The following is a 27,320-nucleotide window of genomic DNA, read 5'->3' as shown; positions in this document are numbered from 1 at the left end:
TACTTGAGTAAATGTACTTAGTTAAAATGGAGTTGCTCTACAGAGGTGTGTGGTCACATCTAAAATAAGTTTTGAGGCAGAGTGACTCATAATCTACCACCATTGACACTCAATAGACTTATTTTAATTTTAATCCAAGTTTTTGGAGGTTTAAGAATTTAAACATTTCTATTTTTTCTTCTTTATACACTAAGACAAATGTGCATTTTGGGCAGAACTAACTGCACAAAGAACTCAATATTAAAAAAAGAATTAAACATATCTGTATATGTTGGCAATTACGTCAGTGTCAGTATTTTAATTGAGTGTAGTGCGCTTGTGTCTTCCCTCCAGTCCAGCTGTGAAGTCTACTGATGTACTGAATACCACAGTACCACCTGCAGGTCAAGAGAAATCGCTACCAGTTTTCCTCAATTCTAATAATACAGTAGGTATTCTTATTTTATGCCTGAACATAAATCTACAGCATGACCGTGTGAATGAGCCTCTTGATATGTGCATTAAAACCCCAATAACTTGTATCTGATATCCAATTACCAATTTTTGGAAACACATGAATGCCAAAAAGAAGTGTCTTATTAAAAAATGTTTTATTCAACAGAATCAATGCCTCCCTCAACATAAGAGATGTTTTGGTAACTTGGGAATTTTCACTGAAAACGAAAAGGCTTGTGGACCTAAAACCTGTTCATATATGTTACGACTATATTGTGTAATGTATAACATTCGCGGAAAAAAAAACCATCTTTACGTGTTGCGTAGATGCAGTTAAGAGTAAAATTCAGTGAGGTGAGCAGAAAACAAACCACTTTACTCTGAATTCTTTTTAAGAGCTATAAATGAAGCAAATTCACGAAAATCTGAGGACGAAATGTTTAATTAAAATTAAAAAATACATAGCGCTTTGTGTTGTCTATGAGCTAACTCCCCATTTCCCCTCATAGGGGTTTAATCAAGAAACATATTTTTACATTTAAAACAAAAACGTGTGTGTGCTGTGTCCATCTATTGTTTTTGTACTGTGTGGTGTTGATTGTACAGGAAGTCCTGTGGATCAGGGCCGGGCTACTCTAGCTCAACAGGCATGGCAGGGAGTTGACGGGAGGGGTGGGGGTGGAGGCTGAGATGGCTAGATGAACATCAGTACAATGCGTCAGTATTACTGCTCCGAGGCCTCTTGATCTTCTCAATGTTCTTCAGGATCATGTCATGTAACGTTACCTTCACAGGAAAAAAGAAAAGACAAAGACATTGTAATCGTGTGGAAAATATGGCGTTTAGCCAAGTTTCATCCCGTTAAGCAGATATGCTACATGAATATGTTGCTATGTGTTTAGCATGCCCATGTATGGTGTTTGCTGCAAGTTACATCACCACCCCCGATACCGGGGGTGCTCTGGCTTAAGAAGTTAATGGATCGTGATTTGAGAAATATGAAGGTAACTTACGTATTGATTTCGGAGCTCAGAAACTATGATCTTCAGACTGATGTATTCCTTCTCATCAATCTCAGTTACTGTGCGCCGATAGTCCTCCTAATAAAAATAAACAAAAGTTGATTCAATCAGTAGGTTTACATGCACAACAATATTCCACTATTAATCCAAATATGACAATAGTCCGAATTTGATACAGGTCATGTAGACAGCATATTCCCGTTGGATATTCAGAATTAAGCCTTTTTTCCGAAGATAGCATTTTCCGATTAAGACGTGGGATATTCCGGTATTATTCAGGTTTTAGAGGCATTCTTTGGACATGTATACAGCGCATTCGGGAATATGCGTCCCAATCGGTGGTTTTTACCGCAGGCTTATGGTCAGCTCTGTGCGTTGCTATGGTTTCTGTACACAAAACAACCAACTAACCCTAAACCAGCCAACAGTTTGCAAGGCTTCAGACCCAATAGGAAGGAGAAACACAGCTACTTTTAAACATTATCAAAGACTTGGACATCAACAGGATTTTGGATATGAGCACAGATTGCTACGCCGACCTTCTCAAGAAGCTGGTTGAAGGAAAGAAAGAGGGACGCTGTGTTCGCACGGTCCAACAAGTCCACCACCACAAAAAAAATCCCGTTTTGATCGGCTACATGTAAACGGGAATACTCACTTTCATTAGCCAGGTAAACAGCTTACTGGGAATATCGTCTTTTTCGGAATTAGGGCTAAAACCGGAATATAATGTCTATGTAAACGTAGTCACTGTCAACATTCACTCTACTTCTTCACTTAAGCCTAAAAGCATCATACAGACTCATTCACTAATCAATAATGAAAACAGAATTATTAATAAAATGTTGTGCTTGACTTTCCCTTTTAGATCCACTGTATGCTGTCTACTTTGTGATTCTTCTCAAATAACATTCACTTACCACATGTGGATATTTTGCTATTTTAGAAACCAGCTTTGCCCTTGTGATGTAGTATCTAAAAGTAAAGAAGATGGGTAAACTTGCTGAACAATGCAGAAACAATCTTGTTAATAATAAAGACTCAAATAAGTAAACAAACAGGACAAATACGTAGCAGCTAAGCAATCTGACGTGGCACCACGTTGATGCCTCATACAATAGGGTTAGGACTTCTACAAACCGTGATATCTGGTCGAGGTAAGATGCTGCCTCTCCTTCAACTGTTCTGAGTTCAGCTACCGTCTCCTCCTGGATTGACACTCCAAAGTTGTTGCCATCCTCTATCCTGGGGATAAGCAGCTGAACCCACATTTTGACCTGCAGAGGAAAAGAAAACTGCTAAGAAAAAAGGAGAATGCCACATCTGGATGAAATCAGTGAAGCAAAGATGTACAGAAGTCACATCAATTGCAGTAACAGTCCGAGGAGGATTGCTCAGCAGAACTTTTCTTAGAACGATGCTCTACATGCATTTACATGTTGGAGCGTTATACCTTGATGCTAGAATACGTTGTTAAACAACATGTAAGCACATCTCTTTCCCCGTGAGAAGTCAGAGGATATCACATGCTGCAGAGTAAGTTTTGAATTATGATAGGCCATATTTCCAGTTTAACAGCTCAGGTAGGGTTACGGTTGGCAATCCCAAAAGTAATATAACTTCACTGAGAGAAACTTCTGATGCAAGAGTATGGTCCTTGATTGAAGACATTAGAGTTATTACTTACTGTGTTACATTTCTCTATAAGTGTCCTGATCTCTGGTTTGACCTTTTCAATAAGATCAACAAGGCTTCCGTTGCTCTTCATCATCCCACCAGGCATGACAAAGACCTTGGTGCCAGTCACTGGGTGACACAGGAAAGAGAGAAAGGAGGGGAAAATAAGTGAGTTTCAAACATATATAAAACAGGCCAGGAATGATTGGTCTACAGTATATAACCATGTGTAAGAAAAAGACTGTATAATGGATTTTAGTTGCACATTTGTCTTGCAAGAAAAACAAAAGTTGCTCCTCTAATGTGAGATAACACACAGTCATGTGACCACTCATATCCAAACATAAGGAGGCTGTAATTCACAGCAGAATAATTCCCATTCAAATCAATATTTTTGATCGTGAAGTTGTGTCCATCCAAGGCCTCCTGCACACTGCCTGCGTAGCGTGAGTGTGTCAGATTCGTGGCGTGTCCGTTTTTTATTTCGGCTCCCATGGTAACAGGTTAGATAGATAGAAAATCCACGCAGCCAGCCACGCTCACGGGGCGGCCTCTAGCTCACCCAGTAAGAGTGTTCGCCCCATGTTGGCCGAGTCCTGCAGCCGCGCAGGGTTCGAGTCTGGCCTGCTGCTCTTTGCTGCGTGTCATCCCCCCCCATCGCTCTCTTTCATGTCTATCCACTGTTGCTTTCAAATAAAAAGGGATAAAAGCCCAGAAAAATGCCACGCTCACGCCACGCAGGCAGTGTGCAGGGGGCCTAAGTTTCACTTTAAGTCTATTTGACCTACTTCATAGTCTTCTACTCACCCATGGCCTCATCATCTCCATCCTCAAGCTTTCTCTTTTTGGCATTTTGCTGTGAAACAGATAATTACAGGATCAGGCTACACTCCCACCTCTGCTTTGCACACACAGTAGTTATGTCAAGGAAAAACTCAGGAGCGGCACAACTAATTTTTACATACATGAAGAAGATTGGAGACACCTTGGTGAATTACACAGAGGCATTTAATGAACACTCAATTGAAGAGAGAATTTAGGCAGGCAGTACAGTTTAACCACAATGGGTTATTGTGTTGTGCCGTTCCAACTCTCTGAAGTTCCCGTCTTCCTGAAGGTGTATTTAAACTCATGCTGGAGGTGTTAAGTTTAGCTGAACCTGCAAGGAAAACAAAGATATTGCAGGCGCCTAAAACACAGATGCTAAAGGCTAGTTCCGCCCATCTCTCTCTCTCTGCAAAGTATGCAAAACTGTGGGAGGCCCACCGACCTCCTAAAAGGAGACAGTCTTGAAACAAAACATTCCCTTTTCATGCAGCTGCCACGCCTACCTGAATCTACGGAGGCACAACGTTATGACCACAAGTTATTATAAGCATCGAGGAGCCTCACCGCTTCTAGTCCGTCATGCAGGTTTGAGAGCAAAATGGGGTCGGGCACCGTCAGGTTTATCTCCGAGTGTATCTCCTTCAGGTCAGCGATGTTTATGATTGGATCCTGAAAAACAACAATGACACTAGCTGAACTATTTTTCCTTGCCAAATGATGCTCTGTGACTGGACAAGACTAGGGGTTGGGTGATATAACCGTGAGATAGGGGTGTAACGGAGCTAATGTACACCGAATACAATCACAATTAACAGAAATTATTAGACTTGTTTTGCTTGCGGCACATACTTCAATTCCAAGTTCCCACACAAACATTAAGTGGTGGACCAGAAGTTTGTTTAGTCTCCGCCTTGCACTTTTGAGCGCTTTATAGACACTTTGTACACATTACGCTTATCCCAGCCTTGTCATCCACATTTCGGCCAGAAAGCCCCCATGAAGCACTGTGATGTATTTTACTGGAGCAGTCAAAAACATTTGGTTATTTTACCCAGAAACAGTTGGCAAAACCAGTGATGTTAAGTTCTGTGCCGAGGCCTCGGAGCGTGTGGCCTCGGAAGTTTTCCGTGAAGCGCGTATCGAGGCTTGTATCGTTTTTAGAAAAATGACATCCGAAGCCTCGCTGCCGGTCCATACCACCTGACTGGTTAATGGAGTCGTTTGAATCTACACGGTTTTATTTCACATTCATGATCTACAAAAAACTCAGATTGGACAGATAGTCTAGCTAGCTGTCTGGATTTACCCTGCATAGATCTGAGGAGCAGATAACCGATAGTCCTCAGAAATTCACCAGAGTTTAAAATTCCAATACAAACAAAGCGGAAAATACATGCATACGGCGGAATTTATAGATCTAGACTATGCCCAGTTAAACCATTGCCACTTTACAGTTCTAGAATGCTAATATTGCCCTCCTGATATTACTATATTATGACCAAAAATAAATAATTGATACATGGGAATTGATTCTTTCTTCATTGTTATTTTTAAGTCTTTACAGTCAAAACTCATCTCTAATACAATGATTACTAGATCATCTGTAACATACCTGCCTGTTTTACACTCTTTGACCAACATGTGGGATTATGAGCTAAGGAAAGCTTCAATGCTTCATGAGGCTTCTCGCCATCACTAGACAAAACACTCTCACCACAAAATTCATAACAATGATAACATGATCTTTTAATGCAGCTGGAATTTTCCCAGTTTTCATGATATTGCAGATGTACTAAACACTTTTCGTCCACGAAACAACTTTTAACCCAAAACGGACGAGAAATAACTATCCATTAACAGTTTATCGACTGATTTCTCCAAAAGTTTACTTTATCGTGATATATAGTGTATAAAACTACATATCCCGTGAGAGATCTATATATTGCATACTCCTAACAAAGATGTACACAGATCTTCAGACAATGCAGTGTGTGTTTGGTTAAATGAACATGTAACATACCTTTAAGAAGTGATCAAGTTCCAGCAACTTCTTTGGGAAAAAATTTGCAACTAGATCCTCTGCCTGAAAAAAGATGCAAACTTTTAGTTGCTTGGAAATCAAGAAAGTTTTGATAGCTGTGTTTGCTACATGTTACATGATACTTACTTCTGAAGTGATACGTTCCCTGAAAGCATCAACCTGCAAACACATAAGACAAGAGTCCAAATATCAGACCGACTGCAACAGTCCATATGTAAATCCACTTATTTATCCTTGCTAAACGAGGTTGCAGACATACGTTTAATTTTTGGGTTGATTTAGCAGTGGTGGAAAGTAACTAAGGACATTTACTCAAGTACTGTACCTAAGTACAAATTCGAGGTACTTGTACTTTACTCCACTACATCTCAGAGGGAAATATTTTACTTATTTACCACTACACTTGTCTGACAGCTTTCCTATCCTCATCCTGTCCAGTTTGTGATAAACTGAAAGATTCCTTTGTGTTGATAAAATTCTCCTCCCTTATAGGATAAATAAAGTATTTAAAATGCCTCTTGGATCATCTGGAAAATGCATCATCAGTCACAGAGCTGAAAACAGGGCTGTTTTTCTGACACCATAAAAAATTGACTTTTTAAAGCTACGTGGCTCCCACAGGACCACTACGCTACAAACATATGATGATCTTGTAGAATAAGATGCATTGCTGTAAATTAAGCTACCCAACAGTATATAGGAGTTAAAATTAGCACAACCATTAACATCTACAGTAGGAAAATACAACATACACATCAATGCAGCAAGTAAACTTCATATACAAGAGGAAAACACGGTGGGAACATTGTACTGCACATTGAATACTTAAAGTACATTTTGCTGATACATACTTTAACTTAAGTAAGGTTTTGAATGGAGGACTTTTATTTGTAGTGGAGTATTGTTGTATCAGTACTTAGCCTGGAGTAAATGATCTGAATACTTATTCCACCACTGTTATTAAGCAACCACCATGGACTCTATAAATGTAGCTAGTGTGTCAGTATAAATGTTAAAAGCTATAACATCACAACATGTCTCAGGTATGATAACGGTAGCTTGGTGAATTGGCTAACTTGGTAGCTAAGGCTCCTTTTGTGCATGTGCTCCTCCAATAGTAACTTGTATTGGTCCAAACAGCGCTGCAACGTTAACTTCCCTCCACACCTACATGAAGCTTAACGTCACTGTGTCACCTTTCGGGAGGTTTGACAGGTGTGTTGTAACAGGCGGGAAACAAGCCGGTGGAAGCTAGCCGCTATTAGCCTGGCCTTATCATGGCTCTCACATCATGCTACAAAAACGTGGCTAACATGCTAGCAAGCAAATGGCAACAACACGTCGTATAACCTCACCTGGGGTCTCCAAAACACACAACCTTACCTTGGTTTTAATTTCATTGTCCACCTTGAGGAGTGAAGACATCTTATGTGATCAAATAGGCGAAGAGCGATTGTCCCAAAAGCATTAAATTCACCTGTAAATGTGTATATGTGTGTGTGTGGCTTACTACCTAGCCACACTTTGTGAGCTTAAAGATGACGTCGTTGACACGCGACATCCACGGACAGGAGGAGAAGAAAAAAAAAAGGTTTTGACCTGAGATATTTGTAGATTATCTTGGATAATATTACCTGTCATTTTTAACTTTTACTGGAAAAATGTGTTCTTTGGTTTTGTTTGCTATAGCCTATATGAGAAAGAGCATTTTGTTATCAATCTCATTATATTCTTTGCAAAGCTTTACATTCATTAAAGTCAATTTGAAGTAAGACCTCACTTTAATGTGTTCAAGAAATGGTGCTAACATTATATAAATTAAGACAATAACTTCGGCATAAAACTATTAAGCTCTTAAAACTGTAAGATTGTGCTCCCTATTCACTTCATTTATTTTCTAGTTATTCTTTGCTGACCATCGCCATGTTTTGTGTGACTTTATTTTTTTTTCATTTATCTTTTTCTTCTTTTTTTGCTTTCATGTGTGTTTTCTTATGTATCTGGTTAAAACAATAAGTAAAGGATCGCTGTTTATTTGAAGAAGAAAAGAAATGTTTCAAGTGCGCCTGCGCGGAAACCTCACTGTATTTTTCTAGACGCAGCTGACGATGTAAACAAGAAAAGACAGTCGAGGGCAACAGGGATCAAATAGGCCGGTGTCACCGCAAATGATAGCCATTATATGCTCATAAACGGCTGACATGGGGCTGCCTGTTACGATTAAAGTCAATTTCCGGGGAAATGTGAAGAGATTTCTGGCTCAGGATTTGGACAAACTGGAGTGGGACTCCGTTGAAGCCTGGGTGAGCTGCTAGCTGAGCGTGTTGGCTAAACGCTGGCGCAGTTTGGTGAAAAGCAAAGGCCCAGACATGGCCTAGACACGTAAACAATAGACCACCTGAAGGACAGTCGATACTGTTGCGACAACATGTACATAAGTGCTAATATTTTAAGATGGCTTCAATAAATACGCAAGGATTTGCTATAATGCGTTTGCACAGTAGCTAGCTGTACTGTAGAGCTAATTTTCAACGTGCCATTATTGGTGTTTCTCAAAACACGGAAGGGAGTTTTCATTTTTATTTAATAACATAATGTTTGCTGTGAATTTGATAATAAACTCTTTTGAAATTATATTTCAGATCAAAGCGTCTTTTGGGATCAACCACTTTCAAGTCAAATACTTCGATGAGGATAATGAAGAGGTAAGGGAGTGTATGTAAATGTGTGTGCGTTTTTAGTACATTTACTCTACTCAGTACTGTACTTAAGTACGATTTAGAAGTACTTGTACTTTACTTGAGTATTTCTATGTTATGCTACTTTATACGTCTACATTTTGGAAGCCAATAAAGTACTTTTACTCCACTACATTTATTTGTAGGGGTGAACGATATATGGATTTTGTTTCAGTCAGATAATTTAACATTATTGTATTTAAAAAAAGAAGTTCATAAACTTTAGTTTATGCACTAACTTCTTCTACCACCTCTGCTTTTTACATTCATTGCAGAAATAATATGATGTGTTGGTTGGGTGTAAGTTCATTGACTCCTTTTGACCTCACTTTTATTTCAGATTTGCATAAACAGTCAAGGTGAGAAAAATACTTTTTTGTTTGTTCATCTTAATTAATGTATGTATTTGAAATAGAACATAAGCAAAAACATGTGAGATAAAGATTTAAATATCTAGATAGATGGATAGGAGCAAAAATATATGCAATAGAATAAACGATAAAAAAAAGTGGAATACTTTTTACTCTGTATATCATATAGGCATAGTGCAAGTAATTAGTTACTATGAAACTTACTGTTGATTTGTTTTTATTTCAGATGAATATGAAGAAGCAATCAAGGTACTGGGGCACTGCTGGAATTCTTTCAAATAGTGAAGACAGGATTACATTTAATGGCACATAACAAGTCAACAAGTTAATTACATTAACACGTCCGTGTCATTACACAGGTGCAGAGAGAGGATGCAGGATATGAGAAACTTTAGTGGACATTGTAGTGGCAGTAGAACTCACTCAATGAATGAAGATAGAAAAGAAAATACTTTCTACGCACACAAGAAAATATCACCTCATGCATCAAATGGACAAGATGTACTTACAAATATGTAGTTGTTCCAGTGTGGCAGCATTCACATAGTTAGAGTTGTACAGAATACACAGAGGAAAGCAATAGTATTATCTTACATTGCTTTGTGTCAGTCTCCCTTTGTATGTGTTTAATGCTTTTATTCCCCACACAGAGCGCCGAGAAGCAGGGGAACCAGTTGCACATGAACGTGTACAAGATGAAAGGGCAGGCCTGTGGAGGCCCACTGAAGACGGAGGTGAAGGAGCTGAAAGGAGACCTCCGGCCTGCTCCTCCTTATCCATCAAGGGTCAAAACGGTGGATAAAGGCACACAGGTCACCCCAGAGCGAGACGCTGTAAGGAACCAAATGGATTCTCCTCCTCTTCCTCCACTTTCTTCTTCTCATATGCTCTCACATGTGCAGTGTTTACAGTGTTTTTGGCATTAATGAGCCACTGTAAATCTACATTCTACTTGGCACAAGTGTCAGCAACTGTTTATTGGCTCTTGTGTTGTAATTTCTGATATCATTTGGATGTGGTTGTTGCCTCAAATCAGCTTATCTTTAGCTCAGATACCAGTCTTCCGTTGCCATAATCGGTTGTCTAGCAATGATTGAAATCTTACAGGATTTGTGGGAGTGAAACCATCAGTTTGTGTCTAAATATTAAAATCAAGCTCAACTCAAATATGTAAGATCATGGAACTTTGCATATGTGACAACCTGATGTATTTTATACAGGTCACAGTAAAGGACAACAAGGGGAACAAGCCAGAAGATGACCCCCCTCCCATGTGGTTTAGATCGTACATGGAGAAGGTAAAATAATGATTTTTGATTATTATTTTTTTGACTGGTTATGTTTAAGATGCATTATTAATATTGTTGTCTCTGACCAAAAAGTCATGTTTAGCTTCTACTTACATAAATCAAACTCTTGTTTTCATAGTTTAAAGATGAGGTGGTGAAAGAGGTGGTGGAAAGGATGTGCAATGACTTTTCTGGCCAGTGTTGTACCCACAAATCATCTGATGGGCCCCTTGAGGCCAGTGGAGCTAGTGGCGGCCCCATAGGGCCCAGGCCAGGCCCCTCCACCTCAACTGGATCCCTTGGCTACACCCCGAACTGCAGCAGCTGCAACAAACTCACCTCTGAAGGGGCCTACAAGTGCAGGTACGCATGGGAAACCTTTTAAAATAATAAGAAGTATTGTGAAGGAAATGGGTAGCTAAGTGGCTTATGTAAGACACAGAATTTGATTTAGCGTGGCACACGTTTTTCAAATTCTGAAAATGTTTCACCTGATGAATCAATAAGTGATAGCGGTGATGCATGTCACATGCCAGGTAAGTAGCACTTAGTAGGAGTTTGTCTTGGTTAAAAGTGCATACATAAAAACAATAATATAAACAACAATAAATACAGAAACAAATAATACATACATGTAACTAGTTAGCATTATTTGGGTTAGTGCAGAATGTCCAAAAATGTAGAGAAATGTGCAAAAGTTTAGGATATATAGACTGTGCAGGGGACAGGATGTAGGATTAAGGTGTCAGTCAGTGGGGGTCCGGGGCCCCACTGAGGGGAAGAAACTGTTGTTGTGGCATGATGTTTTGGTCCTGATGGATCGCAGCCAAACAGTCTGTGTCCAGGGGTGAAAGTGATCGGCCTCAATCTTTCCTGCCCGCCTCGGCGTCCTGGAGGCGTACAGTTCCTGGAGAGATGGCACTTTAGACCTTTGTGTCTTTCATGAGTTTGTTCTTTTTTTTTTTTTTTTTTGTGAGATACTTTTTTCTCGCGTGTTCCGTTTTTTTTTCCGGCTTTATGATATTGATGTTTTTGTTGCCTTGTTCCCTGGCAGCGTGTGCCCGTCCTGCATCCTGTGCGAGATGTGCAGACATAGCCATGACCCCAGCCACAACCTCGTGAGAACCAAGACCCCTCTCTCCATCCCTGAGCATGGAATGTCGGGAGAGTTGAGGTAAACCCCCAAGAGCGAGGATCAATCTTCCCACTTCTTGAAACAATAAGACATTGTTACTTGCAACAGTGCTAGCCCTTTTTGCTATCACTTCTTCTGCTTTATTGGAGGAAAACATAACTATGAATAGATGCAAAGCAGGACTGCAAAATGTGTTAGCAGCTAGATTACTGAAAATAATGCATTATGAGTGTGTATGTGTTTTTTGTTCTTGGAAAATAAACTCTTGATAGTCAACAAATAGGTGTTCCTGATGACATTTCAAACCAGGTTCCCAAGGCGAGGAGACAGGACAGTGCGCAAGGCCGAGCGACAGCGCCTCAAAGCTGAAAGGAGGCAGCTAAGAGCTGAAGTGAAGGAAATCAAGAAGAAACTGAGACTGGAGAAGAGGGGGCTGCAGTGGAGTGGGCCATCTACCTCAGGCAGAGCCAACCTGACAAACATGGCCTCCGCCTCCACCCAGGTCCCAGCCCTGCCCCCCCCTGCTGCCTCAGAAACAGCCTCAGGTCCAGCCCCAGCCCAAGGTTCCATCCCTGTCCCGGCCCCTGATCCCCAGGCCTCCAGTCCAGAGTAAGCGCCACCTCGGAAGGGCGTCCGCCAGTGCTGGGTACCTCAAACCCAGCATGGATGCAATAAAGTCTTTTTTTCCGAGAAAAGAAATCAAAATATGCCATCTTTGTAATCTAGTCTGTATGAGTGTATCGCTGGCTGCTCTGGGGTGGTGGAAAATGTTGGAACTACCTCAATGTGAAAACTGCTGCTGCTGCTTCATAGATTTTCTAAGAAAATTTGCTTTTGAGCTGCAAAAAAAAAAAATCTGGGGTCCTGCTTTTTTTGTTTCGTAGAGAACAAAAGAGATGGGTATTATAAGAAACCAGGGCTATTTTCAACAATGCTCTGTACACTTGAAACTAGGAGTCCCGGGGTCTCGCACACGTCCTTGGTTCCTACTATGGCTGCCTTGTTTCTGGACGAAAATCTGCCGGACGGCACCCGTCTGGAGCCTGGTACCAAGTTCATCAAATACTGGAAGATGAGGAACTCGGGCACTATCAGCTGGACCTCAGAGACTAAGGTACCCCTCCCACCCGCCGAGAGGACAGCCCCACTCTCTCTTGTCCCCCCCCCCCCTGCTTCACTTCCACTTTGAGTCCCCACTCAGCTCATTGCCTACTTCTTATCCACTAACACCAGCTAAGATTTCGTACCCAGGCTAATACTACTAATGCCTTTTCTGTCTGAGAGGTTTATTATTTGAATTCAGTTAAATTTGTTTTATGGTTTAAGTTTTTGTGTGTGTGTGTGTGTGTGTGTGTGTGTGTGTGTGTGTGTGTGTGTGTGTGTGTGTGTGTGTGTGTGTGTGTGTGTGTGTGTGTGTGTGTGTGTGTGTGTGTGTGTGTGTGTGTGTGTGTGTGTGTGTGTGTGTGTCTCCCTCACTTGAGCAAATATAATTTTTCTGCTGTGTGACTTTGGCTGCATGCTCTCGTCTTTGTGCTTTTTCGCATGTGTATTCCTATTTTGTGTTTTGTGTATGTGTGTACGTGCACCCAGCTAGTGTTCATGTGGGGAAACCTCGGCCTGGCATCAGAGGAGAAGAGGGAGATGCCGGTCCCCTTGCTGCTGCCCGGACAAGTGGGAGTGGTCAGTGTGGCCTTTGTCGCTCCTGTGATGGAGGGGACGTACACCTCCCACTGGCGGCTGGCGCACTGCGGGTGTCAGTTTGGCCCGCGTGTCTGGTGCAGCATCGTGGTCGACCCCGGCGACGGCCGCAACACACTCGGGCATCAGAGCAAACGACTGGCAAGTCTGATATCCAATGACACCCTGTACTGCTGCAGCGAGAACATCTACTGTTGACATGCACACCTAGATTATGGCATTATTTGTGATACCTGATCAGCGATGGAAAGTAACTAAGTAGATTTACTCAAGTACTTTACTTGAGTATATCCATTTTATGTTACTTTATACTTCTACTCCACTACATTTCAAAAGGGGAAATAATGTATTTTCTTTCTGCACTCCATTTATTTGACAGATATAATTACTAGTTACTTTGCAGAGTAGGTTTTTGCATTATGAAAAAATAAACTTGGATAACTTTTTAAAATACAGAACAATATTGAGATTAAACCACAAGTTCCAAACCACTTGGTGTGGGTCTTAGAAAAAAAAAACAGTGTTTGCTTAGGGCCCTTGTCACGTTTCAGATGAGTTGTCAGCTGTTCTACCAAAGAGGGATTTTCCCTCTCAGATTGTTTCAACTCTTTAAGGCCCAAAGAGGTCAAATTATCCAATATTTCACAAAAAAGCAAAGATTAGCGACATGAAAACAGATTTTTTTGTAGCAGAACTTTCTTGCCTCTCCAATTAATCATGTCATGACCCCTCAGATTTATCTGGTGGACCTTTTAAGGGGCCCGACCCTTAGGTTGGGAACCACTGGACATAACAACCTGACTGTATCTTAAAGTTAAAATGGTCTCCACCCCAACCTGCTACAACAGTAAAACACTGCTTACACATATGAACAATCTAATTATGGGACATTATACTGCGTAGCCAGTACTTTTAGTTTTGATAATACTTCTATAATTCTTTGTAAGTAAGATTTTGAATGCAGGACTTTTACTCGTTGCATTGATACTTTTATTTAAGTATGGCTGTGTTCACATAGACTGCAGCAGTCGTCAGGCGGTCCGGCAAAAAACGCATTCATTTTGAATGGGGGTAGTTTAGTGTTTAGGCTGCGGCGGTGGGAGCTCCAGGAGGGAGCTGAAAGACGGCGGCCTACAGCAAAAAAGTTGAGACACATAACTTTTGGAGAAACACAACCCGACGTCACCCGTCAGCGGCCAATCATGGAACCGCCGATCAGACTTGTCAGTCCGTTTTGAGGCAGTGTGGGAGTCCCGTACAGTAAACATCACTGCCTCGATCGCTGCCACGAGAACGTTTTAAAACGCTATGGGGGTAAAAAAAAAAAAAAACACAAGCACTTAACTGCCCGGGAGTTTGTGTAACCGTTTACTTTTCCTGCAACAACCAAGAACAGTTGCTCCGTCTTTCTTTCTTTCTCTGGGAAATGAAGCTGCCTTCAAATGCAGTCGGGAATGTTGAGATCTATAAACGATCTAACGGGAAACCAATAATTGTGAAATATAAAGTAAAAATTATAGAACACAATTGGACGTAACACAAATGGGCCATTTAAGTGACCCTCCCACCGTCGCAGAACCCTGGGGCGAATCGCCGGACCGCCTGATTTAGTCTGAATGGACCCTAAAGGATCCGAGCACTTCTTCCACCACAAATGCCTTTTCCAGATTTTTTTTTTTATTTCTTTTAAGTACTTTAGATCTAAATTAGGTCAAATTCAAAGTAGGGTTGGGAAATGTATCAATATTATATCGATATCGTGATATGAGACCGGATATCGTCTCCGATTTTGGATATTGTAATATATCGTGAAATGACAAGTGTTATCTGTCCCTGGTTTTAAAGGCTACATCTTTAAAACCAGGGACAGATAACACTTGTGTCATTTCACGATATATTACGATATCCAAAATCGGAGACGATATCCAGTATTATATCACAATATTGATATATTGCCCAGCCCTAGGAAGACATAAATGCCAGCACAAATACAAATGATCTGTGATATGTGATGGGTGGAAGTGTTCCACACATATCGTTATTTGTATTTGTGTAACTACAGTAAAAGTGATTAAATTTTACCGGACTGTTCTAGCTTTTCTATTATTTGCCTTTACCCACTTAGTTATTATATACACATTAATGATGATTATTTATCAAAAATCTCATTGTGTAAATATTTTTTTGAAAGCACAAATTGTCAACCCTACAATATCCCCGCAATATCGATATTGAGGTATTTGGTCAAAAATATCGTGATATTTCATTATTTATTTTTTTCATATCGCCCATCTCTAATTCAAAGTCCAACATGAATATGGCAGTATAAAAAATGCATTGCAGTCTGTGTGGTTCCTGGGTAATAAAGGAAACAGTTCATGTAAACAGGTCTGATTTTAGGATTTGAAAAAACAGATCATCCATAATAATACTGGAATCCTTAAATCCATAGCGACGCTGTACTTGTGTCTTACTCTTAAAAAGATTTTCCGGTGGAACTCGTCTTTGCATGCACCCTGTAGTCTTACTCACGATGCCATTCTTGTGTGCTTCAGAAGGAGGAGGTGAGGCCAGTGGAGAAGGAGGAGGTTAGGGCCAGGGACAGCGAGCCTGGCTTGTTTGTAGACCTGAACCACGAGGACTACTACTTCCCCTCAGTCGACCTCCTCACTGCACAGGTGCGCACTCCAAAAAGATCTGACATTCAGCTACCCCAAACGTGTAGTTTCAGTCAATGCTCCTGCTTAGTTTTTGATGACGCACACTGTTGTGTTCTGTGACAGCACAATCATACTGTACATTGATCAGTGATCAGCTGAACATCCTTCATTCTCCCTGCTTGTCTTCTGTTTTTCTTCTTTTTTTTCAGGATCTACTGTCATTTGAGTTGCTGGATATAAATATTGTGCAAGAGTTGGAGAAGGTTCCTAACAACACTCCTGTGGGTAAGTAATATATGACGCTTTAAACACTGGAGAAAGTGATTTAACAGAAATAGTTTCTTATGCAATGTCCAAAATTGCCTTGGCTTTTGTAGGAAACTTGATAGCTTGACTACATTTCTCTAGTTTTAAGTCTTAAAGTCTTAAGTGGTTAAACTGTGTTGTGTTTCTCCTACCTAATTTGTAGATTTGACTCCCTGCATATCTCCTCTTCCCCATGATGCACCAGTGTTGGAGAAGGCCATAATTTCCCAGATGAAAGAAGACGCCGAAGTCACAGGGGTCCGAAAACTTTTTGGTAAGACCGGTTGTGTGCTTAAAAAAAACCCTCCCAGAGTACAGTGTGTGCTTAGTATGAATGTGATGTCGGCTGTTCCTTGAAGAAGATGCAACTCAAGTGAGAGAAAAAAAAATCAGCTGAGGCAAAAATATTGCGTATCATTTAAGCAGAAACCTCTTTAAGCAGATTTATGTAAAGGTAACTCTCACTGGAGATGGGTTTTTTTTTTGAGTGATTGTTGAGCTAAATTTGAACTGGAAACGCCAACAGATTTGTATTTCGAGGCTAGCGGCTCAAGCCTAGCCTAGACACTTGCTTGATAAACACGTGATTGTTCTGTAAAGTACAAAGTAGAGACAATTAAAATCTGTGAGTCGGGCAAGCAAGAAGCTCTCTGTGTGGTGTGCCGGAGAATGGAACAAAAGCGGAACCAGTGGAGAATCAGAGTAACCTATTACACTTCCTGGGTAACTTGCCCGACACTGTCAGTGGATTACTCTTTTAATATATGCCTAGGAGTGAAACTGAGGCAGCAGACGGAGCTGCTGGAGCCTGTGACCCGGGAGGAGGACAGAGAGGAGGAGATCAGCGGAGCCCAGTTCCTCTGCGAGACGGTCATCCGCTCCCTCGCCTTAGAGGAGGCCCCTGATCACAGACCCCTGCGCAGAGCCCAGCACAGCAGCCACAAACCACAGGGTGAGGAGCCACTGTGCCTCCCACAATCACACTTACTACTAGTTAGAGCTGCGTACACGAGTTGACTAATCGATTTGTCTATCGACGGAAAAATAATCCTCCAACTGTTTTGATAATCAGTTAATTAAAAATGGAAGAAAATGCTGTTTTCAGCCTCGCAAACATGAAGGCTTCCTGCTTTTCTCTGTTTTCTATCATATTAAAGTGAATCTCTTTGGGTTTTGGACACAACAAGACATTTAAAGTTCTTGCACTTTGAGAATTAAGCATGGACATTTTTTTTTTTATTATTATTTTGAGACATTTTATGGACCAGCTGATATTAGTCGAGATAATACTCTGCAAGATAATGAAAATAATTAGTCGCAGCCCTACTGTTGTTATATACTGTGACCACAATCTAACAAACCTATGTTAAGAAATACAGTATATTTTTGTGTTTTAAAAGTTGCTGTATAATGAGGTACTCTGACTTTGTTTGTTTTTTTATTCCATTTGGTTTCAGTTGTTTCCCGGGGCACCAGCTTTTGCTTCGAGAGAGCTGTAGAGGCTGAGAAGATGGAGACGGTGCAAGAGAGGAATGAGGAGATCTGCGCCGTTAGACTTGAGAGTTCAGCTCTGCCTCTCAACAGCGGCCTCAACCAGATCACCCAGGAAGAGGAGACAAGGCCAGGTCAGAGGATGACTCACACGATTAGATCGGTTTCCAATTCAGCTTCTGATTTTTCGATTTTTCTCTAATTTCCCCTAATTTTTGTTTTTTTCTGTTGAATACATTGACACGTATTTAAAGTGGCAGTTTGTCTTGATTCTAGCGGCAGTGTTGGTCAAAAGCCGTAGTGTTTTTTTTAGTTTTTTTTTAACCACACCTGCCGTCGTAAAAAAGACTACGTTTTTATTGAAAATGAACGATTTTATGAATGAAATAGACATATTACATATCTGAGGGCAAATTCTGGGACGTTTTTGAATCCTTTACAATCCCGTAATCGTCTCCATCTGTTGAAAGCCAGACTGAGTTTGACTTGGATTTCACCATTCATCTTTCACTTTCCCTTTTAGCTTTTGGTTGTTCTTCGTTTAATTTCCTTATTTCCTGTGATGGCCCTTCCTCAGTATCAGCCATAACTACAACAGATAACTTCTAAAATAAAATTAAAATACAACTAGGCCTTTTCCTGCGTACTCACTAACAGGCTTTTCCGGTGTTCAGACAAAATCTGTGACCCGTCAGAATGAGTTCTCTGTAGCGCCTACTACCTGCCGTAAATCATTCTGTGACTTTGTGGGAAAGTTCAGACCTACCCAGAGGCATCAAAAAAACTATATAAAACTAGCGTTCTTTCCACTGTTAGTCTCGTTTGCTGTTACGGGTCATTAATGATCATCAGATGGAACACTACACAGTTTCAGAAACATTTAAAAGTTACATATAGTCACTTTAAATAAATAAAAAACAGGAGGACGGCTTGATTTAACTTCTCTTAAAACTAGGGCTGGATACCGAATTTTAGGCACCGACCGAATCGCCTCTAAAGTATCGAGTATCGAAAAATGCCTCGTCATTCAATACCCAATTTCAATACCTAAGGAGTAAATCTCATCAGCGTCAGTGAGCCAATGAGCTTGCATAATAATTTTTGTTTTTAATTTGGCTGTCTAACGTTACATGTCATAGAGACTCGCAGGAAAAACTTAACGTTAAGCACAGAGACAGAGCTCACGTAGTAGGAGCTAAAAAACAAATAAAGATTTGAACCAAATGTGTAATGTTGTTTTATAAAATTGGTATCGAACCGGTAAATACCGGTAATGGGAATTTTTTTTAACGATACCCAGCCCTACTTAAAACTATTGTCTTTTCAGTTCCATGTCATAACTGTTGTGGTAATTATACATTTAGCCTCACCTGCAATTTTTAGATGCTCATTTGTGTGTGTGCTTTTTTTGAATTTTATTTTTAGTTCTGCTGGAACCGGCGAATGAAAACCTGCATATCAGCTCACATCAAGATCACGAGGATGAAGAGGTCATGGTCCTGGATGACCTGGAGAACATGAGGGACAGTCAAGACGAGAGAGAGGAGGGTGGAACCAAAGGAGAAGACTGGGAGGAGGTGAGGTTTTTAACCCTTTTGTGCTGACACTTGTGTTTTATATGTCAAAGCAGCTCATAAATGATAAATGATGATTCTCAAAGGGACGATGCCAGAGAAGACAAAACCATAACAGTAAATGCACATTCTGGAATAATGAGGTTAGGAGTAGGGCTGGGTTAGACTGCCGGCGATTTGATTCCGCCCTGCAGCTCAGGCTGAAAACCTGTACGTTTATCTATCCTGCTTCCGTTACAAATTACATTCTAGCAAGATCTAATAATGTCTGTGATTGGCTGTCTAACGTTACACGTCGTAGAGACACACGGGAAAAACTACATCACACAGAGTCGGGGCTGACGTAGTGGGAGGTTAAAAAAAAAAAAATAAAGATTTGTACTGTATTGTGTAATATTGTAATTTATTTTTGTTTTATAAAATCAGTATTGGAAAAAATGATATCATTTAGGAGCCGGTATTGAAGTCACGGTATTGGGATCGGTATCAAAAATATGTGAACGATACCCAGCCCTAGTTAGAAGTTGTTGGTGTAGTCGTTCTCATGGATCAAAGTCCGTACATGTCTCCATCTCGTCCTCCTGTGTCTCAGGTCAGCAGCCAGACCTCCTCCGTCTCCTCCTGTGACGATTACATCATTGTCCTCCCGGACTGCTTCGACACCAGCCGGCCTCTGGGCGAGTCCATGTACAGCTCCGCCATGTCGCAGCCCGACGCCGCTGATGATGATGATGATGATGCTGCTGATGATGATGATGTGACATCAGCCGACCCAGACACACAGCAGGAGGGAGAGGGAGAGGGAGAGGGAGAGGGAGAGGAAGAGGAAGAGGAAGAGGAAGAGGAGGAGGAGGAGGAGGAAGAGGAAGAGAAAGAGGAAGACTCCAACTCTGAGCCAGGCGAGGTAGTGCCGCTGAGAGAGCGGCAGGACGAGGCGGAGGTAGTCGATGCGGAGGACTCGTCTGTGAAAACGTGGCCTCCGGCGGCCCCCCCCGCCCACAGCAGCGTGAACCAGATGCTGTGTGCCTCCCAAACCCTGGACGCTGTGACGCTCACCCCTGAAGTGGTGCCACCACCAGTGCTGCCTGACCCCCTGCTGCCCCCACCGACGCTCTACTCCCCCAGGTTAGACCAGTCAAATGGTCCCTGTGCAGTTCAGAAACCTGCAGGAGGCATTAAAACAAACCGTTCCAAATATCTCAACAGTGATATTGGGGATATGTTTTTAAACGCGTTAATAACGAGTTCACTAGGGCTGCCACCTCTTAGTTGATTAGGCGACTAATCGGTCGTTTTGGTCTTAGTCGACTAAGATTTCTTTAGTTGATTAGTCATTTTTTATGCTTATTCATGCTTAATTATTTATTTCAGGAAACTTCTGAGCACATTTATGGTAAACACTAGATTTAAAGTGGTGCTTTTGCAGGATTAATTGTGGAGAAACTCAGTTTTACAGATGGTTAATTAACTACATTTATATTGTGCTTTTCTAGTCTTAACCACCTCTCAAAGCGCACAGCTCTGTCAGTTAAATCAACTGATCAATTAGTCGACAAAATCCTATAAGTGTTAGTCGACTAAGAATATCTTTAGTCGAGGACAGGCCTAGAGTTCACGCAAATTCCTTCCAACGCAACTCATTTTTCTGACGCGCGTGCGTTCTGTGGTTTGGGCCTAGGGCTGCGCCGTCGTTTGTGGAATCAGGAAGCGATGCAGCAGGAACGTTGTGCTCCTTGAGCAGAAATGGATAAAGAAAAGGGTCTTTTGAACGGCATGTTGCGTTTTTAAAGCCCCTTCCAGAAGTAATTTGCATGTACTGTCGATGTGAATTTAGTTAGCACCAGAGTAGTCGAGTCTGAAATACCACCGGAGCGTTAAAAGCTTGAAAAACATCCCTTTTTAAAGTACATTTAGAACAGATACTAAAATGTACCATTCATTTGCAATTAATCGCGTGTTAACTATGGACAATCACGCGATTAATCATGGTTAAATATTTTAATCGATTGACAGCCCTAATATTTGTATATATATTTTGTGTATTTAAACTGTATTCCTGATAGATTTTATGTTCTCGTGCTTAGAAATGGGTCCCGTTTCCTGCTAAACTAGTCCGGTATCAATGCACATAGTGAAGTGGGCCAAAAAGTGGAGTGAGCATTGGGACGCCAAAGCCCGGTATAAGAATAACAGTTGATGTTTTGCAAGAGAATATCCTATATTCCAGCTTGGAATTGGTTATTTTTTTTGTACCAGGAGGTGAAGAACAAAATGTGGGAAAAAGAAAATATCCAAAATATCATGCAATTTCCAACTGTTTTTGCACTGTTGATTGTATCCATTAAATTATTCACATTTATAATTTAAAATACAAGGGTACCTAGAAATGATCCCAGTCCATTTCAATTTGTATCTCCCTGCTACAGCTCGTCTATGGTTTACTTCCTATTATTATTATTATTATTATTATTATTATTATTATTATTATTTCCTGTACGTTTCAGGTCTGAGGCACTGTACCTGGCTGAGGACCCCAGTCCTCCAGCCTGTGGCCCATATGAGCCACACCAACCAAGGGTCCACCTAAATGGTGAGTTTTACTTTTTGAATAACTGGACATAAGCACATCACAGTATCATAGTACATACTGGCACTCATGGCACATAAGATGTTTACCATTCATGCATCTGTTCACCCAGAACACACACACACACACAAACACACCAGTATCAATATATAACAGCTTCTTTTTCTAGTACTTTGAATGTTCAACTTCAGTGTTGCCTCACCGAAAGGAAACACATTTTGCCCTTTGTGGAGATACAGGAAGTGAGATTGCACTCAAGCTTTTAGGATCACTTGCTTCAGCAGAATGCTCCGTTCCTCCGCTAACTCTGTGTGTGTGTGTGTGTGTGTGTGTGTGTGTGTGTGTGTGTGTGTGTGTGTGTGTGTGTGTGTGTGTGTGTGTGTGTGTGTGTGTGTGTGTGTGTGTGTGTGTGTGTGTGTGTGTGTGTGTGTGTGTGTGTGTGTGTGTGTGTGTGTGTTTCTCTTTTTTTATTTTTTTTTAAATCTGTTCTGCAGTATCATCTGGTTTGTCAAGATCAGCCGGCTCAGCATCCAGTGCCTTTGAGACATATAACCCCAGACCCAGCAACGCTTTGCAGCCAAGGTGCAATTCAGTGTAAAACTTGTTGTTTCCGTTTTTATGAAGGAAACTCTTGCTTTAGTTACTCTGTTGTGTTGACTGCGTTTATCTGTCCTCACCATCTTCTTATATAACAACCTGATCCACTCTGACTTCTAACAAAGAGTCTGTATTATCACATAAAGCAATGTGATCCACCTCTTAACTTGCATTTTTTTGGTTTCTAACCTGTGTGCTTTTTGTTCAAAACAAGTCCAACTGGAACACATTGTTCTCTGCAATGCTGTGATGTAACCCAGCATAACCACATCCCTGTCTTTATACAAGGGGCCAAGGAGGCATCACAGAGGGACTTGTCAAGGGCGCCCTTTCTGTGGCAGCGTCCGCTTATAAAGCTCTCTTCACTGGACCAAACTGCTCAATACAGGTACATCGCACAGAAACCCTCTAAACATCATGCATAGCAACAAATATGTTACAGTTATAGTGACAAGATTACATTCCTATAAGTGGGTAAGATTTAGAGCTGCGAGGATTATTCGATTAATCGATTAGTGGTCAACTATTAAATTACTTTAATTTTAAACTTTTTTGATAAACTGAATCAGTTTGAGTCATTTATTCATGAAAAAAAATTAAATAAAAGTTCTCAGATTCCAGCTTTTTAAATGTGAACAATTTATAGTTTCTTCCCTCCTCTATGATAGTGTAAGGTATTTTATTGTGGTGCCTCTCAGTTGAAGTGTGGCAGGAGTTCAATCCTGACGTTGTTTGAGAAGGGCCTCTCCCCGCGACGCTCTGGCAGTCCAGCGGGTCTCCTTCACACTTCCACATTAGCCTCTTTCCGACCAAGTAGTTACAGGAACGTAGTTCTAGGAACAGTCCACTTCTAAACAGTTCTACTAACTACTCTTCCCCCAAAACCGGTTTTGCCATTTGCATTCACACTGGCCAAGTGGCCATCGGAACTGACCCTTTGTTATTATAACACAGCCATCTAACCACCACTATGCGGAAAAGGGAAAAGACCCTGCCCTGAAGTAGGAGCTGAAAGAGTTACAGGAACTGTGACCAGAGGAACTTAAAACTCCCCAAATTGGTCCAGTCGGAACACGAGAAAAAAAGCGTTCTCGGAACGTTATGTTCTAGGAACTGCAAAAATCCCTTCGGTCTGAAAGTGGCTATTGTGTCGTTTCTTCTTCTTTCCTCTTACTACCCTCTCTAACTTTTACTAGAACAAGAAAACGCCCGAGGCACAACAAGCAGAATCTAATACTCGTGCTGCTGTACACTGTAAAAAGTTAAGCTAGCGCAGAGTTAGCAGTGGCTAACGCCAACTGACTCTACTTGACAAACTGCCTAACAACGTAGTAAACTTACGGTTGTCCTCAATGGAGAAAATATCCCACCAATGTAACCGAGGGTTTATTATATTGCCTAGACTCAGCTTTGACTATAAAATAAAGAAACCCAGGCTTCCAATGCCGGAACCAAGACGGCACTGCACGTCTCACTTTATTTAGTCTCGCTTTGCCAGACCATCCACACGCTGGGGAGCGGAGGAGGTTCTAGCTACTCCACGCAGCATTCCGGGATGGGAGAAAAACTCTGGTTTATTGGCATTTCTTTAAACCAATCAGAATCGTCATGGGCGGCACTAAGCTCCGCACGGAGCCGCTGTAATATAGATGTGCGAAAAAAAACTCAAATGTGACAAATAGTCTAGCTAGCTGTCTGGATTTACCCTCCAGAGATCTGAGGAGCAGTTAACCATAGACGGAGTTTATAATTCCAACACAAAGAAAGCGGGAGGTACAGGACATACGTGCTTCAGGCGGAATTTCCTGCAGCACTGGAGGAATCCCGGAAGTGGAACGTCAAGGCTATTGGACCACTGTATTAAAACCACAACGCAGTCAGCGGCCAGTCAATACAAAACTTTATCCACTTCCGTTTTACCCGTCACAATAAAAGCTCTTTTGGTTTACTGTAACTTCCTCTTAACCTTCAACTGAGACGTAACACAATAAAATACCTTCCAATAGTAAACTGAATAGCTTTGAGTTGTGGACAGAACAAGACATTCCAAATTTAAAGCAACACCAAAGATTCTTTTGTACCTTTTTTAAAATAATGTTTCCAAAATTGTTTCAGTGGTTCACCAACGCGTAACCGGGTGAACAGCACTTCTGCATTCGCTTTGCGGCCCTCTATCGGCTATAACCGCGTTATGCAAGTTTGCCAGATTATTTGTTGGTCAAAGGGAGCTGGGAGTTGTAGTTTTAGGAAAGGACAAAAGTGCATTTCAGCTCTTCATCTTTTAGTGGTTTTATGTGCTGTTGTAGCTGCTTCCTGGGCGCTGAAAAATTATAGTTTTTTGACAAGGCTTGGCTAGATTCTTCTCAAAAATAGAGCAATGAAATATTAATATTGTTGAATGTCATAAAAAGATAGAAATTTTCTGAGGAGCCACTGCAGCTACAGTGAGAACGGTAATGGACCATTCCGCTTCCAACCTGTAGGGGGACCGAAGAGGAAAAGTGCTTCGGCGTTGCTTTAAAAATGGAAAAGACAATCGACATTTTTTCACCATTTTCCAACATTTTATAGACCAAACAAACGACAGTGAGAATAGTCGTTAGTCTCATCTGTGTTGCTCCCCCAGCGAGGCATCGACCCAGCCACCAGGCAGGACCCCTCCCTGATGGCGATGCTGCTGGAGATGGGCTTCAGAGACCAGCGTCTGAACCAGCGGCTGCTGAGGAAACACGGCTACAGCCTTCTGCACACCGTCAACGAGCTGGTGCAGATAGCCGAAGAAGGCCAGAACAAAGCTGTCAACACTAAGCACTGAGAGAAGGGGAATCTGTGGAGTTAAAAAAAAAAAAAAAAAAAAAAAAAAAAGGCTACTAATGAGAATTGATTTGACTTTTAAACATAATGTAAAGAGAATATTTAGATTATGACCTGCATATGTATATCACCCTTTCCAGTGTCTAGATTTTGTTTGAATTATGTACAAAGGAGAAAACCTCTTCCTGATTTGTGCAACTGATTGATGTTCCAAAGGGTGGATCGTTTATTTGAACCAAGAGTAACGATAATAAGACAATAATGGAAAATGAAAGAGGAGCATTTATTTCTCGAACTCGAAGCGAAAGGAATGAATGGCTTCTCCTGCCTTTTGCCTTTTTTGATTTAGCATCAACATTTTAACAAATTCAACCATATACACACTTGTGAGTTTTTATGAATAGTGGTTAACCTTTGCCATGCCTTGTTTACCTGGGGCCATAGAGCCTCATGTGTTGGTCAAAGGGAGCTGGGAGTTGTAGTTTTAGAAAAGGACAAAAGTGTATTTCAGCTCTTCATCTTTTAGTGTTTGTATGGCTGTTGTAGCTGCTTCCTGGGCGCTGAAAAATTATTGTCTTTTGACAGGGCTTGGCTAGATCCTTCTCACAAATAGAGCAATGAAATATTAATATTGTTGAATGTCATTAAAAAGATAGAAATGTTCTGAGGAGCCACTGCCGCTACGGTAGCTGGTGGAGATTGTGGGCGTTGAGGGTCAGCAGTGCAAGTCGGTGAGAACAACAAATCTTTAAGACTTTTTTTTTCTTTTTTCTCGCGATTATCGTAGTGAAATCTGCCTAAACAATGCAATCTTTTTTCTGTATCAGAGTACTGTTATTTTAGACGTTGACATGTGGAATGTATACAGACACTGTCCGAGCGGATCACTGTTCAGACTCTGATGTTTTCTACTGCTTTTTAGGAGACACCTGCATGACAGGTAGACGCTTTAGGGATGAGCCGTGTTCTCGTGGTCTTAGCACAGTCACAGTAGAAAATGTCCGCTTTGCATCATGGTTCAACGACCCCCCCCGCCCGCATCTTTGCGTGTCCTCCTCATTCTGCTGTCATTTAGCTCTAATCCAAACTGAGATGTCTCTAACAACACATTCCTCACTCTCCTAGTGGAACCAAGTATATTTTATTTCATTACATTGCCTTCATGAAACATGATTATTACTTTCCTGAAATTTACATGTGGTGATTTGACATTTGTGGTGTGTGCAGATTTAAGTTAATGTTGACTTTGAGTTATTGTGTGTGTGTGTGTGTGTGTGTGTGTGTGTGTGTGTGTGTGTGTGTGTGTGTGTGTGTGTGTGTGTGTGTGTGTGTGTGTGTGTGTGTGTGTGTGTGTGTGTGTGTGTGTGTGTGTGTGTGTGTGTGTGTGTGTGTGTGTGTGTGTGTGTGTGTGTGTGTGTGAGTGTGAGAGAGAGTGTGTGAGAGAGTGTGTGAGGATTTTTTTGACCACATTTCCCAAGAGAGAATAATTCTTAATATATCTATGCTTGTCAAATTGTTCCTCAGTCACAGAGTGTATACATTAAATCCCCTCTACTGTCAATTCCCCAATAAACTATTTGCACATCTCTCTTGTCTCTTCTGTTAATGAAAAATATCTAAATGTAGGTCATGCCACACTCCATGTCTTTACAGTTTGTACTAAACTGGATAGTGTCACAAGTACAGAGGTTATATACATTAGAGTAGTGATTGTACAGCACTACTGACAGAATGAGGTTGGGTTTAACATCTTTTAAAAGCTGTTGTGTATGTCAAAGCTGCAATACTGAGCAGGTAATTGGCCCAGGGACCCGGACCTTCGGGGACTTGGTGATGGAAGGACTACTCCGATCATTTACTTGTAAAGTAAATGTACAAATACCACAGTCTAAAAATGCTTAATTAAATTCAAACTGTAACTTTTTTATTTGTATACTTTGTGTCAATACATATCGTTAGCTCAGGTCGTATTTTAAACATCTTGACATTTTATCTTTCACCAAAACAGAAAACAGGGCATGCATGAACAAAAATGTAACGTGCATATATGGTATATA

At 41.1% G+C, this 27,320-nt stretch overlaps 2 protein-coding genes across 4 annotated transcripts; one reads left to right on the top strand and one right to left on the bottom strand.

Moving 5' to 3' along the window:
• Positions 1–571: 571 nt before the first annotated feature.
• psme3 (proteasome activator subunit 3) lies at positions 572–7,564 on the bottom strand. The gene is made up of 10 exons (XM_028567715.1): positions 7,387–7,564; positions 6,130–6,162; positions 5,983–6,045; positions 4,527–4,631; positions 3,942–3,990; positions 3,145–3,263; positions 2,598–2,734; positions 2,378–2,432; positions 1,449–1,535; positions 572–1,221 (listed from the first exon to the last, which is right to left on the bottom strand). The coding sequence occupies exons 1-10, from the start codon at positions 7,426–7,428 to the stop codon at positions 1,141–1,143; spliced, it is 771 nt and encodes a 256-aa protein (XP_028423516.1). The 5' UTR covers positions 7,429–7,564; the 3' UTR covers positions 572–1,140.
• Positions 7,565–8,086: 522 nt separating this feature from the next.
• On the top strand, positions 8,087–26,294 carry nbr1a (NBR1 autophagy cargo receptor a). 3 transcript variants are annotated; one of them, XM_028567639.1, is made up of 22 exons: positions 8,087–8,306; positions 8,646–8,708; positions 9,082–9,100; positions 9,339–9,361; positions 9,763–9,945; positions 10,333–10,410; positions 10,541–10,764; positions 11,456–11,575; positions 11,846–12,145; positions 12,491–12,650; positions 13,127–13,375; positions 15,790–15,912; positions 16,104–16,179; positions 16,364–16,474; positions 16,973–17,152; positions 17,658–17,825; positions 19,117–19,268; positions 19,858–20,390; positions 21,770–21,855; positions 22,347–22,434; positions 22,738–22,837; positions 25,076–26,294. In XM_028567639.1, exons 1-22 carry the CDS (start codon positions 8,205–8,207, stop codon positions 25,262–25,264), a joined length of 3,327 nt encoding a protein of 1,108 aa, XP_028423440.1. In that variant the 5' UTR covers positions 8,087–8,204; the 3' UTR covers positions 25,265–26,294. The 3 variants fall into 3 exon arrangements, with proteins under 3 accessions (XP_028423440.1, XP_028423441.1, XP_028423442.1); XM_028567640.1 differs by having other exon boundaries at positions 22,746–22,837; positions 25,076–25,160; XM_028567641.1 differs by lacking the exon at positions 13,127–13,375.
• The last annotated feature ends 1,026 nt before the right edge of the window (positions 26,295–27,320 follow it).

This window comes from Perca flavescens, chromosome 21, assembly GCF_004354835.1.
Source record: "Perca flavescens isolate YP-PL-M2 chromosome 21, PFLA_1.0, whole genome shotgun sequence".
Classification (NCBI taxonomy): domain Eukaryota; kingdom Metazoa; phylum Chordata; class Actinopteri; order Perciformes; family Percidae; genus Perca; species Perca flavescens.
The sequence above is the reverse complement of the archived record's forward strand: the minus strand, read 5'-3'. Positions and strand labels throughout refer to the sequence as shown.